This window comes from Diabrotica undecimpunctata, chromosome 5, assembly GCF_040954645.1.
Source record: "Diabrotica undecimpunctata isolate CICGRU chromosome 5, icDiaUnde3, whole genome shotgun sequence".
Lineage (NCBI taxonomy): Eukaryota > Metazoa > Arthropoda > Insecta > Coleoptera > Chrysomelidae > Diabrotica > Diabrotica undecimpunctata.
This window is the reverse complement of record NC_092807.1, coordinates 123,256,421-123,278,203: the sequence shown is the minus strand read 5'-3', so window position 1 is coordinate 123,278,203 and position 21,783 is coordinate 123,256,421. Positions and strand designations below refer to the sequence as shown.

The 21,783-nt window shown below is 33.0% G+C and overlaps 1 protein-coding gene across 3 annotated transcripts in view; it reads right to left on the bottom strand.

The window, feature by feature from the left end:
- Positions 1-612: 612 nt before the first annotated feature.
- Lrch (Leucine-rich-repeats and calponin homology domain protein) overlaps positions 613-21,783 on the bottom strand; it is a 212,842-nt gene continuing 191,671 nt past the window's right edge. Inside the window, exon 10 of one of the 3 annotated variants that reach the window (XM_072532637.1) lies at positions 613-1,627. In XM_072532637.1, the coding sequence (XP_072388738.1) occupies positions 1,493-1,627 (135 nt within the window). In that variant the 3' untranslated portion in view covers positions 613-1,492. Of the gene's footprint in view, positions 1,628-20,143; positions 20,972-21,783 lie in introns of those variants that run through there. The other 2 variants (XM_072532638.1, XM_072532636.1) reach the window with 2 other exon arrangements.

Genomic DNA, 21,783 nt, shown 5'->3' with positions numbered 1-21,783 from the left:
GACAACAAAAAGAAGAAACCATGAATGGGAAGGTAATATTGAAGATAAATCGCTGTACAGTATTTGGTTTCAAATTACAAAGGAAGTAGAAATTCAACCAAATTTGGTTTTCGAAATCTTCAAATTCTGATTAATTAGGCGATCAAGTTCCGACCACATCGAATACCGGCAATATTGTGATGGATAGCAGTTTTCGTCCAGATAAGATAGACAAAGTGAAACGTAATATTTTTTGAACAAAAACCGATTTCTTAAACAGTATTTTAAAATGTGCTCCCTTACCCTTAACAAAAGAAACCGGACTCAAAGAAAAAAATGAATAAACACCAAGTGTTGTCATATATGATAAGTGGGTGGAGCATTCTGAAGAATGTGACAAACTTAAAAATGATAAAAAAAAGCAAGAAAAGAAGCAGGCTCGAGAGCATAACAAACAGATAAAGGCACAAAAAAAAGTCGAAAACGACAACAAAACTTAAAAGACGACACCTAAAAAACAAAGTTCTGAAACTACTTTCTTGTGTACAATCACGTTTTTAACTAACTAATGTTTGACGTTTCAATTGAAACCGTTCTCAAAAAAGATTACACAAATGTTGGAAAATGTGTAACCAAAGTTTTTGTTATTCATTGGGTATACATGAACTTTTTAATTAAGTGACAAAAGTAATAGCAGAACGTCCTATTAATACTAATATGCCATAAGTTGACTGTCTAACAAAATTTAATAACATTTAAATTATATTTATTTGAACATTTTCTTGTCTGTATATTGTCACTTGCTATATAATCATAAATTTACCAATATTCTACTGGCTTAAAAACAGCTTTAATTTTCACTAATATAAATAAAAAAGTTTCTCGTAATATTATTTATGTTATTATTATTTTATATTATTTATTTTTTATTTCGAAAAATTTTCCGAACCATTCCAGCTTTTACCTAAGGCACCTAATTCTTTACAGACTAGGAATGACAACTATTTGTACTTCGACTGTATGTATTAATTATTGATATCTAATGCATGACCAAGTTTTCTTTTAATAACCTACGGTTTTGTATATTTTGTTTTATTCTGGCTCCATTTAATAAATATATACCTTATGCATTATTATCAATTTATTGCCTCCAAAACTATCACATTTTAAATATGTATTTTCATTAAATTTTTTCAGTCAATTTCTCTGGAAAATAATACAAATTTTTTGAGCTTGCCGATTAATGTAACGAGTAGACGATGATTTTATCTTAATGGTAGTATACATATTTTAATTTATGGAACAAACAACTATGTTTTTGTCAACTTTGATAATTTTTTATGCTCTATTGTTAACTTTATTTTTTTAAGTAAACAATAATAAATTTAACAAAAAGTGTATAATTTTAAATAAAAAGTTTATTACTACTTAAAGTTGTTTGTTCTTATTTGAGTATAAATAAAAAATTTATCAATTTGTTCTTTGTATCGATTAACATATTTTTGATTTCAAACTAAACAATAGTGGATACTGACGTTGTATGCAGAGGAGATCTAGGCATATGAAACCTTAAAAGTTCAGTCACCGTGACTGCTACTTGCACTAGACCTTTACCTTCCAGTACATCTGCAGCACAGCATAAAAGATTCTGAAAGAAAAAAAAACATATTAATATATACTTTTCTTCATCATACAGTTTCTTCAAAATAACGTCATAAATACCTTTTCCAGCATTTTATATCAACTACCTGATATAAGGCAAGCGTATAGCAAAGTATAGCTTGGCTTTAAAATAATCTGTATTGTGGGAGCATCCCAAATTTTTTCAATGGAGACTTAAGTGTTTAGTTACAGATGACAACGCTTAAATGCAAAGCAAAACCTATATTCTTCATAATTCAAAATTTGCACATTCAGTTTTGTAATTATTCGCATCAAGGAGTCAGCAACAGTTCCAACTTAAGGCTCCTTGGTGTCTATGTGAAAATCATGTCGTTGAAGTGCTGGTATTTAAAGTTTGCGATAACTTTAAGATTAAACTGGAGCATCAAGAGCTTGTTAAAATTAAACTACCCACAAGAGCGCAAATGGTATAAAACTGAACATCTTTCACTTTCATCTTTAAATTTCAAACACCATAATCTTTTTAGTATTAAAGAATCATACTGGGATCTCACATACTAATTAAAGAAGTAAATATCTTTGACATATTTAGTTTTATTCAAAGCATTGTAGTATCGACATCGTAGCATTTTTATTTCACACTGTAAATCATAAGAACCCGAAAATGTTTTATAATCTTTTTGCCTTTCTAAGATTAATAATTAATCCTTAAAGCGGCTAGTTACCATGGATTAAATAAGACGCCACTTTAGGAAATTTCCACTTATTCTGGTGAGTGAAGAAATTTTGAGATCGCGTCACTTCCCTTTTAGCGACCGTGAAGGTAGGTTGTGGGAGCTAGTAAATTATCGCAATTCAGTAGTTTGTGTGTGGGAAATAGAAAAATTAATATCAAAGTTAAGAACTACAAATATTTTAGTACACATGTCTCATTTCGAGAGATGCAAAGCAGCTAAGCAGAGATTAAATAAAGTGTTTGGTTTAATTAAGTTAAAAGTTTAAAATCAGTGTCGACTGGAGGTAAATTAAGCTGAGTTTCTTTGCCAGCTTTTTCCAAATTAATTCAAACTTGTCAAATTAGTTGATGATACAATCAACAGGATGTCTTATTTTTGGTTAGAATGTTTTCTTTTTGGCGAACAAAGGAAATATACCTGATTTCATTTTTAACTATTTTCCATGTGTATTTAGTGCAGTACAGTGCCACGTTTTTTGTATAGGGTATGTCCCACAATTTTTTTGTATTTCATAACTTTTTTTTTGTATACAACCCAAAAGTTTGATGTTGATACGTTTGATGTTGAAATGATACAGGAAGGTTTGTCTAGAAGTGGAAATCACTATGCGACTGAATGTGCTCAGTGTCATAAGCCGGGCATGGAAACGCTATTTAGAGACAGGATCTGCAGCATATACATATGGCAAACAAGACATACACAGCGTCAAGGAGTAATAGCTTCTTCAGGCAGGATACTGCAAGGGTAATTTCTAGTCAAACTATCAGAGAGCAAGAAGACGCGCTACACACCCACAATTGACGGTGGAGCAACGTGCGGGCAGATATCGTTGACCAATGGAACACTGTAAATGGGGATTTTAAGATTGGAGGGAGACATTGCCTCTTTTCTGACGACTCAAGATTTGTCGGTAGAATATTGGCCTGGAAAGAAAACGGACAACGATATAATGAACATATAATGGGTTCAGCTACTCTCTTTGGAGGCGGGCGGATTAATTTGTGTCTGGTGAGGCATATATTATATTGAACTTGGTAATTTTAATTAATAAAACAATAACGGCTGTAAGATATCGTGACGGGGTCATAGTTTAAGGTTTATTTTTTATTTTAAGGTTTTATTTTAGGACATATGTTACGAGTGCAGTTTCGTTTGTTCTCCCGTAGATATTAAAATCACAATAACAACCTCCAATATATGTACAGTACCTGGCCAAATTATTAGGCCAAGCATTAAAAATTTGTATTTTTTTTATAATTACTATATTTTATTAACAGGAATGATATTTTTTCGCATAGCTCTCCACCATTTCTAGACAGCATTGCGTCCTGTCAACTAGTGTGCATTTTATAACCTCAAATACTGTCTGTGAACATTTGAATTCTAAACGGTTTTGACCTGAAATTTTATTGTAGAGGTGAGTGATTTATCCTTTTTTTTATTATTTTTTAGATTATAAACATATGCAGTGAAGTTATTGGTATAATTAAGGGTATTATATATTTTTAGATAAAGAAAAACGCTGATCGTCACCAAAACGAGTGGGTGCAGGTATTTTGGACTCCTAAAAGCTGGACAAATGTCTCAAAATGAAATAGCAGCAATGGTAGGAGTATCACGTTCTGTAAGGAATATAAAACAGAATATTGCGTCTCGAGTCAGTTTGGATCTAAAGCGTAAGGGTCACAGCGGAAGACTGTGTGACTACTCCTTGGACTGATCGCAAATTAAGAGATATTTGCCTAGTAAACAGAAAGAAACCACTGCGAATGCTTACCCAGGAGATAAGAGATGAAGGAATTTGTGTTTCAGAACGAACAGTTTGTCAGAGACTTATCGAAAACAAATTGGTAGCTAGGACACCATCTCGAAAGCCAAGGCTTACTCCGGCTATGATAAAGAAACGTTTCGAATGGGCACAAAAATACAAGAACTGGACAGTGGAAGACTGGAAAAAGGTATATTTGTGTTGTTTTGCTTGAATATCAATATTAAAACCTGCTTCTCGGACGAATCCGTTTTTCATACAAGCCCGACTGCATTGTGCCCACCATCAAACACCCACCGTCACTCATGGTCTGGTCTGTGGTATCCGACAAAGGTACAGACCGTCTCTACGTGGTGGAAAACACGATGAAACAAGACCAGTACCGGAAAGTACTCGAGACGAGACTTTTGCCACAGCTGCAGGAATGGATTCCTGGAGTAGAGGAACCCATATTTATGCACGATGGTACTCCTTGCCACAAGGCTAAGAGTATTTCAACTTATTTAAAACAAAAAAAATTAAAGTTCTTAACTGGCCAGGCAACTCGTCTGATATAAACGCTTTTGAGAATGGGTGAGAACTACTGAAAAGGGAGATTGCGAAAAAAAAAAACATTACTAATAAAAGGGAGTTACTTGAAACGCTCATATATGAGTGGAATCATAATCCTCACCTCCAGGAAACTATTCAAACCTGTATCGAGAGCATGCCTCGACGTGTTCAAGCTCTTTTAGCCGCCAAAGGCCGACATACAAAATACTAAATTTATCCCTACTTTGTAAAAATTGTACTTTTTTAATAAATTAAAGTTTTTTGTTAACTTTTTGTTTAATTACCTAATAGTTATTATTCACAAAAAAGAACAAAACAGTAATTTTTTTTCAAATATATTCATAATCATGAGAGCAGATAGTAAATTTTTCCTTGCTTGGACTAATAATTTTTCCAAGTACTGTGTATTATGTTGAGTGTATAATAAAACCTCTATTGTGTATGGAAATTTATTTATAAAGCTAATAAATACTGATATATTTAAGCTATTACAGAAACCTAAACATAAAAGAAAATAAATAAAACAAATAAACTCTAAAAATTAAATAAACGATCCTTCTCAAGTATTAGTAGCAGTGGCACTTTGTAAAAATATATCAATCATATGAAATATATTTTGATAATTTTATTGCAGTATCACAGCTACTATTCGTAGTTTTATGTATAAGTAGAATGTTAGGACATAGATAAAATGTGTCATGAATCATACTATTGTCATAAAGTTATCTTAAAAAGTGGTACTATCAAAAATTGATCAACTTCTCTGAAAACTTTGATTTCAGTGTAAATCAAGCTGATAAAAATTGTCCTTTTAATTTTTGTGTGATTATTAATGTACAAGTTGGCGTTAATTGAACATTATTTCTACATATATTTTTTTACAAAGGGGAAAACAGTTATATTTTACTATAAATAAACAGCCGATATATTTTTGACAGTACTGCCTTAAAATTTTTGAAAATCAAATCTTAAAGTATATTACAATAAACACACAATTTATGCTATAAACACCCTGATATTTTTTTTTAAACAGTTCAAACCTATGTCCACAAACTTATAATATAAAGATATACTGAAAATATGGTTTTTGTCAACAACTGTTTTAACAAGTATATGAATGTTTTTCTTTTCTGTTACAAAAACAAACAAAATGAAAACAGTCTTTGATAGTTCGTAATACTGGAGATTCTATTGACTAGATTGTCAAAAGTAGAAGAAAAATAACACCGTATATACATACAAATAAAACAAAACAAAAAGTAGTTTAGAATATGAATAACATTTTTAAAGAATACGGCATATTATAAATACTGTTTCAAGTAGAGCATATTATTTATTAGAGTGAAAAATAATACCATAGCGGATTAATTATTCTTAATCGTTTTTGTCATTATTTTATGCTTAAACTTCACACTGTATTACATATTTAAAATATTGATTTTTACACATGTACATATTTCGTTCGTGATGGCTTTCGATTATATAGTGAAAGGAAACTAAATCAGCTTTAGTTATCAAAAGATGAAGATGAAAATCTCCGCTGCTAAAGCAAATATTGGACAAATACCAATTTCTTCGTCTCAAAAAGCAACACCTTGATGAAATGAAGATGCTCTCTAGCTATACAAGAAAGTAAGGCAGCAATAAATAAATACCACAGAGACAGTACTAAAGCAAATCTAATCCACCAAACAACTGAGAGCCAAATCTAAGTATGTAATTAAACAAAGCAAAAAAAACTTCTGGAAAAAACACATCTCATCCAAAAAACACTCCTAGCCAAATTTGGAAAAAAATTAAACACATGACAGGAAAAAAACTTATTAAGAATTTCTGCCATACTCACTCAAAACAGCACAGTCACTTGTAGTCAACAAATTGTTAACATATTGGGTGGAAATTTTCATAAGAAAACAACAAATATACAAACTTCAAATTGGCACCTTCCCATATCTACTAATCTAAACTCCAGTTTATCTGGTAGCAAAAAATCCGATCAAATTTCTCTAAATATGCCGTTCACATTAAAAGAATTTATCAGACAGATTGTACTGGTGCAAAAATTCAGTTGCAGGTCCAGATAACATTCCCTTTATCATTATTAAAAACTTAGTCTAGCTAAACTACTTAAAATTTACAATTTAGTATAGGACCAAAATATCATTTCCAAATTTGTGGCAAAAATCCAGAATTATTCCTGTTAAATACAAGGCAAACCTTCAACTGATCCAAATTCCTACAGACCAATTTCTCTCACACGTACAATGGAGAAAATAATCAATAAAAGACTCCTGTGGTACTATAACTCCTAAAATTACCATAAAAATGGTACTTGTCTACCTGCAGTAAAGTGTACTGTTACTTGGAAATGTCATTTAAAAGATGTCAAACCTAAGTGCATGAAAAACCTCAACATATTAAAACTCTGTAAAAACTTCATTGGGGTGGAGACGAAGACTCCCTGCTTCAGATTTATAGATGTTTTATTCGTTCTAAAATAGACTACTGCAGTTTCATTTATATGTCAGCTATCCCATCAGATTTAAAACTTCTTAATTCTGTACACAACACTGCACTTCGAATTTGTCTTGGAGCCTTCAGGTCGAGCCGCACAGAGAGTTTATACAGAGAAGCTAATGAACTTCCCTCTGACTACATCGCCAGCAACTCCTTTTAAAATATTCGTTTCGAATCTTAGCTAACACCGAAAATCCAGCCAGTAAATTACTAAGTAATGACCTTTTAAACTATGCCACAGTACCTCTCACCACATCTGAATAAAATCGATCTTTCATCCACAACTCTAATATTAATATTACCTAAACCTCCCTGAAATAAATTGATAACAGATTTTAATCTCTCGTTAATTAATTATGATAAGCATCAGATAAATCCGCAATTTCTAAGGCAAACCTTTAAAGAATTAATTGCTAACAACAGATTTGAACAAATTGTATACACATATGCTTCTAAAAGCCCTATAGGTGTTGCAAAAGCCCGCTTTTCTGCTGCATACATACTGCTAAATTATTCTCTATTCTCCAAGCTACACTTACTATCACCAGGATATAAAAGAGTAGCAATATGTAGCGACTCTTTAGCGTCTATCTATTCTCTCAAGAGTATGTACATCCGTTGGTTCACGCTGTTCAAAACTCTTTTGATAGTTTAGTCTCACTGGGAGTCTCCATAACCATGACCTGGATTCCGTCTCACGTAGGAATCCTTAGTAACGAACTATCCGATCTCTTTGTAAAACAAGCCGCATCTTCTAATATTGAGATTGAAAACATACAACTTTATATAGATGTACAGTCGTATTTCAAAAATATCATTCAAATGTCTTGGCAAGATCACTGGAATAAAATCCCTTCAAAGCTTCGTGATATCGATCCCACCGTTAAAAAGCTTGAACTTCCTTCCATGACACGAAAAAAAAAAAAAATTTAAATTCGCCGACTTAGGATATACCCTACAAGACTAACTCATAAACATTTAATGACTTCTTAAGATCCACCTACATGTATACACTGTGGTAACATTCTATCTGTTAAACATATTCTCGTAGACTGTCTCTATTTCAATAACAGAAAAAAGAATCTTCTCAGTTGAAACCTACAAAATATTCTCAGTTCGCCAGATCAATAAAAAAACCTTATTAATTACCTCTATGAAACCATGCTTTAACAGGAAATTTAGAAGAAGAAATGTAATTTAGAAATTTAATTGTTGGGCAGAGAAATGCTTACTCTTCCTACTAATGTCCTTTGCATTCTGTTTGAAATTGAAGAAAAAGGATTTTTTGTCTGTAAATTAAATGTCTAAAAAAAAATTTGGATTCTGGTTACATCAGATCTCGTCCTAATGTTTTTAAAAAAACAGTACGTTGTCTCTTGGTATAATCTTAAGTGCTATAAACGTGATAAGTTCGATATGTGTGTTTTTCCAACAAGTTTCTAACTTCTCATGAAGTATATCTTGCTTTTTCCGTTGTTTGACTATTAGAACATGGTTCATTAATTCAACACTGGCGTATTTTCCTTCTTAGGCCTGTTCTTGTCCGATCTTAAGGCTGGAGTCGAATTTGTGAAGTTAACTGTCAGCTATCTCGTCATTTTTTTTAATATAAGGCGTCATCTATTGGTCTTAAATCTCTTGCTATTCGGGCTATTCTTCCACTATCCATTCGTATAACATGCTGAATTTTACAGATATCTCTTATTTAATTATATAGTATTTTGTTTCTTAATGTTTTCCAACCAATATCAAGGCTCTAATTTCTGACATTCTGAATATTGTTTTTGTTTCTACTGTATCTGCTCTCGTTTCGATCTCATTCTTATATCTTGGCTCTACAACTCTGTTAATCTTGGTCACGTTTCCTATTTTCCTCCCTTGTACACCCATCGTACATAGATCACTTGTTACTGCATCTTTCCTTCTTTTTCTTGGGAGACCAACTGTCCTGCCATCGGGCCTTTCCCAGAAGGTTGTATTTAGTAGTTTTTCATAATTCGATCTCAGTGCATGTCCTGCCCATCTTATCCGATTCGTCTTTATGTATCGTACTATGTTTTCTTCTCCATATAGTGCTTGAAATTCATGGTTATGTCTTCATCTCCACTCTCCTGTTATCTCGTATCTACAAGACCGAAAGATCGCCCGGAGGAGCTTCCATTCTAAGACCAATAATTTTGTTGTTTCAATCTGGTTTAGTGTCCACGTCTCATTTTTCAAATTACCAAATGCTCCGATTATAAAACTGAAATAATAATTTTTGACGATAAACATGGGTACCATTTTTACTCCAGTACTTTCCCCGTGTTCCTACGTCTTCTAGGTTCTATAAGATATTTAATAATTTGTTTTATATACAATATTTTTCAGTTGTAGAGTAATAATTCAATAAAAGTATTTATTAATTTTGTTTGCCCTCTCATTACCACAAATTGTTTCAAATTTGGCACATGACCAAAATTTGTGTTGTTTTCTTACAAAAAAAATATTACAATATTTTTTCAGTATATCTGAGAATCTGAACTAAAACATAATTTTTTTGTGAAGTATAAAAAAATCATGCGATAAGGGGTTAACTTTTCCTACTGGATTATTTGTTTGTAATTACAGAATACAATGACAAGTTAAAACTAAAAAACTTTGGTATACACAAATGCCGCATTTTGTTTGATTTAATAGATTTTTCTCATTAATTTTTATCTATAATTATCAGTTTATAAGTTTTGGGAATCATTTGTACTTTTGTTCATTTCTTATTCACTAGGAGAAAATCAAATTCAAGATTATTAACGTTATTCATATTCTGAATTACTAGCAATATATCTGTAGCCAGATTAAACAATACCAAAAATAAACAAAAATCGAAGGTACACATGTTCTATACAAATAATTAATATTTGCCAACAAATAAAATATTATACCGTATACTAGCTGTCAAATATAATACTAAAGCAACAATTTGGGGAAAAAGCCATTGCATTGGTGTGTTTCATCTAAGCTACCAAAAACTAGTCGAATCTGTAGATTAAACCGATTTTTATTTGAGATGTTTAAACGAACACGACCAATAAAAATTATTCACTTTAGGCGTAAAAAAAATACACACGTAGAAAGTATATGGAAATTGTCAGATGGGAAAATCGTAAAACAAATCGATCATATACTAGTTAGTAAAAAACACGTACAAAAATGTATTACATAATTAAGAACATATAGGAGAACATTGGGTAACTGGTAGTGTTCTTTAAGTCCCAGTAGCTGACTGACACTTCAGGGCTAGGAAGCCCTACCCGACGTTAAGAAGAAAGTCAAGCGTGGTGTCATGTAATAGGAGGCCTCGGATGTTGACACGCGATCCGCATGACGACCGGCGTTATCTTGAGTCCAGGTCGCGTAGTAAAAAATTAATTACCGGTCACGCAACTGTTAACGAACAGATATCGTGTGAAAATTCGGCTACAGGTCTATAAAAGAAATAAATTAAAGAAAATTCTAATTAATAGAGATATTACGTTAAACCTTAAAATCAGATTAATACGCTGCTAGATATTCTTCACATTGCTTTATGGTATGGAGAGCTTGACCCTTACAAAGACATTAATGAAAAAATTAGAGAGCAAAAAGTTGGGTTGATCAAATAAGAAATGAAATAGTTTTAGATCGAATGAAAAAGAGCACAGAAATAACAAAAACGATAAAAATTCAAAAGTTACAATATTTCGGTCATGTAATGAGACATCCAGAGAGGTATAACCTTCTATACCTCATAATACAGGGTAAGATCGCCGGAAAGAGAGGTCCAGGCTGACGAAGAATATCCTGGCTCCGAAATCTCCGAGAATGGTATCAAGAGACCACCGCTAATTTATTTAGATCCGCCGTAAACAAAGTTATTATTGCCAATATGATCGCCAACGTTGGATAATCGGGCAGGGTACTGAAAGAGGAAGAAGGTCTATAAAAATTGTAAATCGTGAAAGAGCTAAAACATATACTGGTAAGATAGCAATTACTGAAAGGAAGTTGAAAAGACACAGCATCGGAAGAGCTGGACTTACTAAAACACACACACACACACACACACACACACACACATATATATATATATATATATATATATATATATATATATATATATATATATATATTCCATTCGATTCTATTCTCTTTTATTTATTTTTCATTTTATTAAATTTTATTGAATTCCATTGAATTTCGGTGAATTTTGTTTAATTCTATTTCTTTCTATTTTATTAAGAAACACGCATGGGACTTCGTTTACTACTCTCTGTAGTGTATGGTTGCGCGATCGTTGCCGCTCCGCTCGTAGCCCGCGATAAGAAAGCTATGCTTCCAATAAGATTATAAAGTACGGTGCAAATGTAATATAATCAAAGCGATTAAAAATGATGATGAAGATGAAATGACATTAAGACAAGCATCGTAGAAAGTGTATGATTTGAAAAACTTCGATATGCATACTAATGATATGCATCGCCTCGGTACCGTCAGCGTTTCGTACACACGCATCCCTACCACGAGTCCCTTCTACATCGATGTGCGCTAGAGGAAATGGAAGGCCTTCGACAGTATAAAAGAGCAGCCGCCGCAAGAGAGAGTTCCGTCGGAGTATTGATCTGATAACAACTTCACTAGCTCTAGGGTATTGACTGAAGGCCTACGCTTCTGCTAAAGTATTGATCTAGTGGCAGTTCCGTACCCGGTCTTGGAGCATCGATCTGTGACATGCCTATTCTCCCCTGTGTCTAAGTACTGATTGGTTAGCGTCCGTTCCTCGCCGGGCCGAGTGTTGATTGGCCCGTTCCATATCTATTTCTTTGACCCGTTCTCTGCCGTTTATGCCATTTATTTTATTTTATTTTTCGTAGATATTTAACAATGGGCCATATCACCGTCGATGCCGTCGTCGCCAGGATTGACGATTTAATTTTTATTGTATTATTACCTAGGATCTAATCTTATGTTTTTATTTATTTATTTCGAATATATTTTTATTTAATTTAAACCTGTGTTTTACCGAGTCTGCTGTCTAAAAGAGCTATCCGTCACAAGATATACAAATTGTTCTTCGTAACGTGGCTTATCAACGCCCCTTGGCGTTGGCAATTACCACGGCAAGACTCTTTCTGTTTTGAGCAACTATAAACAGTTGTTAGTCTCTCCGTATCCCGGTCTATTCTCTGATATTCCTCAACCTCGAGACTTATTTTCTATTAATTCTCCTATGTCTGTCAACAGTACAATATTAAGAATATTGTACTGTTGTCCTCGGCTTCCCAGCTCACGAATCGCTTCTGCTCTATTAAGAATTCATATACCAATATGGAACTTAAAATGCAATATCTCAACTAAACAATGGTTTTACCTACAGATATCCATCATATAAATTTTATTAAGCTTACAACTACACTCTGTTGTATAATTTAGCACCAGTTTTCCAAAGTACTTCGGAGCACCCTGAACTTTCCAATTCCACAGCAACTTTAAACTTTCACATACATGCTACGCTTAAAGTTAGAAAACTAAGTATTACCAATGCAATGATTTACAACCTAAAATAGAGGCACTAATAATAAAATCACATGAGCTTAAACACCTAGTTAAATGCAAAAAACTTAAGGTATGTAGGATAATCTAGAGACTATAAAATATCCATTTAAATTATTTCAATGATATACATAATAAATAAGATATGTTATATTTATAGGAGGGAATAAATATTTACTTGACTAGTATGATAATATTTTTTTAATTAACCGTATGTCTAATAAATGTCTATAAAAATTCAAATTATTCAACAACTTGAGGACTACTATGTTCAGGAACATAGTTTTAAATATTGAAGATACTTTTTATTAATTAGGGTTTGTCTTACTTTTTAGCTTTGCGTTTCAAGCTTTTTGTGCAATCTTCATGATGTTTAATGATGAATAATTGTTATAAGCTTAGACTTCAGTTTCAAGCTTATCCTACACACATGTGAATGCTACAGTTTGGGACAATACAGTATTCCAGGCACGTATCTGTATTTATAGCAGGCAGTGATAGAATTCTTCAGCGACACACCCATATGAAGAAAATCATTAGTAACATTGGCAATGAAAGCTGAAGACGGTCAGAGAAATGGTAACTTGAGAGTAAAATAAGGAAATACCTCTAGAACATAAATATAAAGTAAAGTACCACAATTATAGCGAGTGATTAATGTTTGAATGGTTTTTTTATAGACCAGTAAAATTGGACGTTTGCCATTTAGAAAAAAATATTTTTGTATTCCAACAAAAGGAGAAAATTTAATTACTAAACAAATTAGCGGATTATTGCAGAATCTGTTTAATCTCTTAAAAATTGACAAAAACCATCTTCAAACTGTTCAAATATTTTGAACAAGATTTGGGTTCTAGGGAAAAGGTAACGTTGTCAGCATATTATGATTCAACTGGAAGTTATCTACAACGTTGTAGATTATATCTTTCTGTAACGGTAGATAATGTCCGAGATCAACAATTTCATCGCAGATTAAGGCGATGTAACTGGCAACAACGCCATTCGAGTAGTTCTTTTATTGTATTTTATCTGTAAGTCAGTTTAATAAGCGCACTGACAGGGGTTTCAAAAAGTAGAGAACAGAATTGTTTGTAGTCTTATTAGTGAAAGGCGCTTTTACGATTAGTTTTTGTGAATTGTAAGTAATTTAGTTTAATTTAATTCAAGTTTATGATAAATAATAATATGACATGGTAGTAATAGTGAACTGTATATCACAAATAAAAGTCAGAATTTAACACCCGAAGAAAAAACTTTGATCGGCAATGTGTTTGAAGGACTTCGAGCCAGAAAACAAAATATGAATGTAAGCGATGTAGTTACATTATGTAGTATTTTAACAAAGGTTTCCCAAGCTAGTATGTACAGAGTAATTAACGATATAATTAACGAAGGAAACAAACGATAATGATACTTTGAAGGTTGAGACAAGAGGAAGGAAACAAATAAAATTGGATTGTACAAAAAAACAGGCCATTCGTCGTGGAGTACATGAATTTTATTTCAAAAAGAAATTACCAACTATAAAACAAATTGCTTCTTCTCTTCAAACTAACGAAAATATTCCAAAAATATCAAGACGTGTGTTGTTACGTATTTTGCGTGAAATGAACGCTAGGTATTTAAAGAGAAAGAGGCTTATTGAAAATGAAGAAATCATTTTATGACGCAGAAAGTATATGAAACAAATAGCAGAATTTCGAGGAGATGGAAAAAAACATATTAGGTATACGGATGAAACATGGATTAATGAAGGATTAAATATGAAAAATAAACATCAAGTTTTCCAAGGTAATTTGTCGACACGTTCAAAAGCCCCATCTAGAAAGAGAAGGAGGTTTAAATGCATTTGTTTCTAAAAAGACTGGAGAGTACCATGAGGAAATGGATGCAGATCATTATAAAAAACGGTTTTCAGATATTCTGTTAAAAAACGAACCAGGATCTGCTATTGTTATGGATAACGCTGCATATCACTGCCGGCATGTAGAACAGTTAGCAACCACTAAATAAAGAAAAGCCAATATTGTAAATTGGTTTACTAAAAAATATATAAATGCAATGAACCAATTTTGAAAATCGAGTTACCAAACTTAGCACGATGTCATAAAGATAAATTTATTAAATATGTAGTAGATGAAATGGCGCGAAAACGAGGAGTAATTGTAGTTCGATTGCTACCATATCATTATGAGTTAAACCAGATAGAACTTATATGGGCTCAAATAAAAAATGAAGTAGCAAGAAACAATGTTACTTTTAAATTAAATGATGTAAAATATCTGCTTGAGAGTGCCGTCAGCAATATGACCTCACAGTAGTGGATAAAATGTATCGAGCATGTTTTGAAAGAAGAGCAGAATTACTTGTGGATTTAGGCGATCCAGAAGATAATACTGATGAATCTGAAGATGACTCAGATTAGATTATATAATGTTAGTTTTTATTTGAACATATTTTTTATAATTTATGGAAATAAATGTTCAGTTAAGGTGAACTATTTATCACTAGTACTTTTTTGGTGGCAAGAATTGTTTAACTAATGCAGTTTTACCTTTGCTAAAATTAAGTAGACGACCTTTTTTCTAATCCCATATCATTAAATCTCATTTGACAATAGGAATTCAATTTAATCCTTGAATCAGTCATAAGTTCGTTAATTTAAACGGATAAAGGGTTTTTCCTAAAAAAATATATTTAACAGGGATTAGTTTTCTTTATCTAAGGCATCTATAAAATAAGAAAATAGTTTTCATGGCAATCAATTCGTTCTAAAATCCTGATTATTTTTTTCAATCACCCCACGCCTATGACTCGTCGATTTCCTTTCCCCTTAGACCCGCAAAGGTCTACATTGAAAATATGAGTCACTCGACACAATTGTGGTACTATGGTTTATAGATATATGTCAATATCAAAGTCTCAATGATGTTTGTCGGGTATACAACGCAAAAACTCCCACGAGGAAGTCGGTGGCTTTTATAAAAAGCCATGACTCCTTAGTGGGGTTTCATGGTTTGGTACAAAGGTTTCACGACCAAGTGCCAGAAACAAGTAGAGGCACAGAAAAAAATATACAGTAACTGCAAACAGCAATACAACATAAAACTTAAATGTGAACATTTCAGAAAATAAAAATGATGACAAACTTTCTAGTTAGTATATATTGAACGAAAAAATATGAAACTAATGCAGAACTATGAATATCAAGGACACGAAAGTATATCAACGAAGGAAAACTATACGCTAAAAGTGAAAAGAAGAATATTGCTAAAGGTAAGATAGCGTAACAATCCGTGTTAACACTATGAACTTAGAAAGCAGACATTGTAAGTTTCAGAAAAGCTTTAGTTGCCAAACTAATACTAAAACACGGAAACCAATGGCTAAAGAACAGGACCAAAGAATCCGATATAGTAGATTATATATATATATATATATATATATATATATATATATATATATATATATATATATATATATATATATGTATATACACTTATATGCATTTACCTCATATCTCACCAGTTATGTGAGATCGAATACTCAGCAGATGAAAGTATACTGTTTATAATATATTTTTATTTTATAGTATCTAGATTAATTCAAAACCTTTTATAAAAATAATCTCATAAAAGTTTAAAAAATTTAACAAATTTATAAATCGCATTTTCTTCCAATCTAAGTAAAATGGAAAGTTTATTATTTATTGGAATGTTTGATTATCCTGATGTTCGTACATAGAACACATTTGTTTTTAAATTGGTTATATTTTAAGGAATCATATACCTTAAGGATATTAGTATAAGAATATAGTATAAATTTAAATGAAGTAAGTACACTTTGTTTCATGTTTATCTTGAAAGTTTTAGTATAAATAAATATTTAAATTCGGCATTTCTTTTTTAATGTACTTACCGCAATTTTACAAAGTAGTTTAAAACATACCGTAACTCAAAACAGAATATATAGGTATTAAAAGTAGATGGGATTTATTGATAGAACGTCAATACGATAAAAAAGACAAATCTGGTATTTAAATGGTACAGTTTTAAAGCAATTGAATTTCATTTGTGATCATTTTGTTTAATTTTTACAGCGTTTAAAAAATGGCTCTTCCTGTTATGACAAAATAAACCTCTTCTGAACTAAGATGAAGAAGAAGTTCTCAATATTTGACTTATCGAACAAGTCTGTTGCGATTGCGAGTAGCATGCGCTTACAGGACTGTATCTGCGGCGGCCTTGTGGACTATCACGGGTTTGTATTCCTCTGCATGTGTTAGCAGTAGAAAGAGGACATCTCTATGAGAGAAGAAAATATTTGACAGCAGCCATAAAAAAAGAAGAAAGAGAAAGATCAGTAGAAATATGGCAAGAAGAGTGGAACAACACGGAAGATGTTGCTCAGTAGACCAAGATGCTTATCCCGAGCGTAAGGGACTGGGTGGACTGTGGTCACAGGCGACTGGATTACTTCCAGACGCAAGTGCTCACAGGACATGGGTGTTTTAGTACATATCTTCATAGATTCAGAAAGAAAGATACAGATAAATGCCTATACTGTGAATACTCTGACACTGTTACTCACACAATGCTGGAGTGTAATAGATGGACAATGGAGAGAAACATAATGTATAGAGAAATAGGTATGAACCCTGTTACTGTGAGAGAGATGTTCGTGAAGATGACGGGAAGTAAGGAGGGGTGGAACATTGTACATAATTACATTCGAACAGTAATTAAAAAGAAAGAAGAAGAAGAGAAACACCAGCCGGACCAACGACAGAGATAAGGTATAGATAAGAGAAGTCGTGCTCCGAAAGTGTCGTCAGCCAACTGCGCAAAAGTAGGAGAGGGTGGATTTAGTTGGTAGGCATGATAACAGGAAGGCAGCTGTTCGCAGGACCTCCTTCTTCTAAGGGTAAATGGGCTCGGATGTTCTCCTCTGCCCTGAATCCAATACACGCCAGCCATCCCTAGGAATGGGTTAACCTGGTAAGGCTTTTAGAAATTTCCACCCTCAGAGAAAAATATATTTGACTTATAGGTGTACCCGCCATTACGATTCCATCGACGGCAGGTGACATTAATCATTCCTCATTTAGTCAATTGTTTCGACCCATACACTAAGGTTGCTCACTTTACTTTTGCGTATATATTTCTAATAATATAAGTGCAACATATGTACTTAACATCATAATAAACAATCATGATAGGCTTGTATAAGACTGGAGGTAAGATATTGTGTAGTATTTACAAGAAGATATTCGTTTGCCATTTTAGCAAAGGTCATTTGCAAGGGACCCACTACTTAAGCAGAAAACATATTGTAGAGTAAAATCAGTGTGGTAAAAACTATACTGAAAAAGTGCCATGGATATGATGTTAACATCCATCGTTTCTTTGTGGAATTTAAGAAAGCTTCTAATTATATAAAACGTGACACTTCCTATAGAGTGATATATGAGTATTTTCTGGAAGCTTGTAAGATTGGTTATCATGTCTGACATTAGGTGCAAAGATACTGGTTACTCTGTCAGACGATTAATACTAAGAGGAGAGTTATGGCTGTGGTTCAGTCTCTTCCTCAAAAAGGTTCTGAAGTATTTGGAAAGAGAACTGGCAGTTCTAACACCGAAACGGGAAGATTTTAGGTGGGGCTTGCAGCACGCGATGAAGTCCACGCTGATCGACTGATTATCCATCACGACACACGCCATCGAACAAGTGAAACATCCTTACCAAATGCAAGCTGTTCAAGCTCTTAATCCAGATGATTTTCAACAACGAATTAGATTTTGTGAGGTTATGTTTGAAAACTTTCTTCTTCCAAACTGGAAGAAAATGACGACCAAACCCAAATGACGGCTGAAGTTAACTTACTATTTTTTATGGAAGTAAGCCACAATTTAAGTTCAAAATAAGTTTTATCTTTGATGTTTCAGTTTCCACTTAGGAAATCATTCTCAAAATCCAAAACATTAATAAATTTGTTTTCTCAAAATCTCATTCTAAAAATTCAAAACATTAATACATTTATTAACGTTTTGTATTTTGAGAACGATTTATATCTTGCCAATCTTTATATAGTCTTAAAACAATTACACTCACAAGTAAATCTACAAACAAGTTAAAAAACACGAGTTATGGGCTGAGAATAAGTTTAGCATAGTCAGAAATGATGCTGAAGAGAGAATAGCAACACGAAGTGGAACTGGGCAGGTCACGTGGCTCGAATGGCAGCTAACAAATGTACAAAGCGAATACTGGATTGGAGACCAAGAGATGATGCCTACCGAAGCAGGGGTCGTTCACCAACACATTGGACTGACGATCTAAAACGTTGCCATAGGAATTGGATACAAGATGCACAAGATCGAAACAGATAAAAAATTATGAAGGACATTTATTTCCAGCAGTGGACAAGCGAATATTGAATGATAATGAGTCAGAAATGAAGAAAGTGTGAAAAAAACGAGCAACGCACGTTCGTAAAAGAGTAGCTAAACTTACGTAGCAATGGGTCGGTTACATAGCGTGACCACATTCAGATATGTATAGATGGACACATAAACAGTTGTTTTGGCGTTCTAGAGAAATCAAAGGAAGTACGGGAAGACCCCAGCAGAGATGGTGAGACAATATCCAAAGTATCACTGAAAAAAATTGGACTCAGACTGCCATAAACAGAAAGACGTTGAAATATTTGGAAAAGAGAGATTCCTCGCGAAAACTCTTGAAATCCAGAAGCCTATTATAATTACCATATCTAGAAATATGGACACGTTGAGAAAGGTAACTTCTATACTGAATCAGCATCATGGTTTTGTTCTATGATAGTACCGACGAGAAAAACAGGCAACGATAATACATAATATATTGTCATAGTACAATTATATGTTTTCAGCTTCGTCAAAACGTTACGACTAGGTTACTGGGATATGCAAGTGATATACAAAGGAGAATTTATATTAGCTTCGCATGGGTTTAAACGAGTTTAAATTTCTCGAATGTGAGTTTATTTACCCTTTAATTAACAGACTTTTTGGTCAACAGTCTCCATTCAACGGTGGCCATTTTGAAACACACCGCTGCAGAATCGTATAATAATCTATGTTTTTTACTTATGTCACTAATACATCGTAAAAAATAAGGGGCCTTAATATGCCTTAATACATTTAACCTATAATTTATTGATTTAAGTTTTGTGGTTCAGTAAATAGTTGTGGGGTAGGAGACGGTAGGAACGGTAGTAAAGATTTAATAAAAATAATAAGAAAGAAAATTATTTTTTATGATTTTAAGTAAAAATGTTTCTGAATTTCAATTTCAATATGAATATAAAGACCGATGAAGTTAGTAACAAATTTTAGTAGAATTTTTTCGTCATAACTGTACTCGTATGGACAGGTTCGTGAGATATTACAAAAAGACTCTCATCTAGGGAATTTATCAATTTTTCAGTGGAAATATATTAAAATAAACCATCAAAACGTTAAGCTCGTTATTTTGATCATAACTTAAAAACTTGTCTATTTAGAGATTTGAAGTCAACAGACAACTTAAAAAAAAGTACACCAAATGAGATAGGGATACCACAAGGGAAAAGAACCAGAGGCAGACCTAAACTAGGATGGAGACAGCACGTGGAAGAAAACTTAAAGAGTATGGAAATTAGAAATATAGAAAGGACAATCAAAGAGAGAGAATGGAGAAAACTAGTGGAAACAGCGAAGCCACACCAGAAACTGTAAAACCAAACCCATAATTGGATGATCCCCCACACAAAAGGGATCTTCAAGTGAAAACAGCTTCAGCTTCTTGCGTCTCAAGCGTATAGCTTCTATTCTATATTAATTAATTAATGTAATAAAAGCTTTGTAGGAATAAGTAAAATTTTAATATCTTTTTACTAAGATATTTTAGTTACCAAAATTTGTATGTCAAAAGTATTAACGTTCGATAAATATATAGAATATAAATCATAAAATCCCATTTACTTATCTTTAATTTGGTGGTGGAAAAGCAATCAGCATCGCCACAGTTCCGAAGAAGACTGCGAGCAACAGGAGTGAGACTGTGGTGTCTTGCAGAGTCGGTTTCTTGGCGGGCCGCCTTTGAAGATATGGATCGAGTTGGCAGAGGTGTTCAACGGTCTCGACGAGTCTCGGTAACCCTCTTCCGCATAAGGCTTCCGTCACGTCTAGGCTACTGCATAGATGTTCCTGCAACCAACCACAGTCTCACTCACTGTCGATTTAAGGCAGGAAGAAGTTTTTTATGGAAGATATGAAAAAATTATATTGTACATACATATATACATATAATGTACCATAAAAAGATAACAGAAAAAATATATCCCATAAGTTCAAACTAACTTTTACATTGCATAAAAATATATATAATAAAAAAAATAATCTATATAAATAAACTTTTACACTAAACAGAAAATAAAAACTACATTAGTATGTAGATTAACTTGCATTTACATACAGCGGTTATATATTTTATGTAGATTTGCTTTAAAACAAAAGTTAATCACTTTGGCATGTTTAAAAGTTTTCGAATTTTTTAATGTTCTGGCGTATTCTGCGTAAGTCCAAAATGTAAACAACATCCGTAGGTTATCATTAGTCTAGAAGATCATAGACAGCTTCCTAAGCCTCCTGGTTAGTTACTCTTTTGATTGATACCCTCCCATCATGTTCTTCATCTTGATTCTTATTTTCGGAAGAATCATCAGCTAAGCAATACTTAGCGACGTACCGGGCTGATTCAAAACTAGTTTGACAATATCGTCGTTTCTGAGGAGTTGATAACCTGGCTCATCTTTGTCACAGTGTGTCCACATCTTAACCTCGGTTTTAACAATTACTTTAAATCCATCGGCTTTGCACACCACTGCAGTTAGTTCAGCTACGGTAGTTTTTTCTTTTTTTTTTTTCATCATATTCGATGATGGTTTCATCCTCCTCTAGCGTCTTTATTTTTTAAAAAGCTCTTTTGAAAGTCTTCTCTTTCAAGCCACTCCGTACAT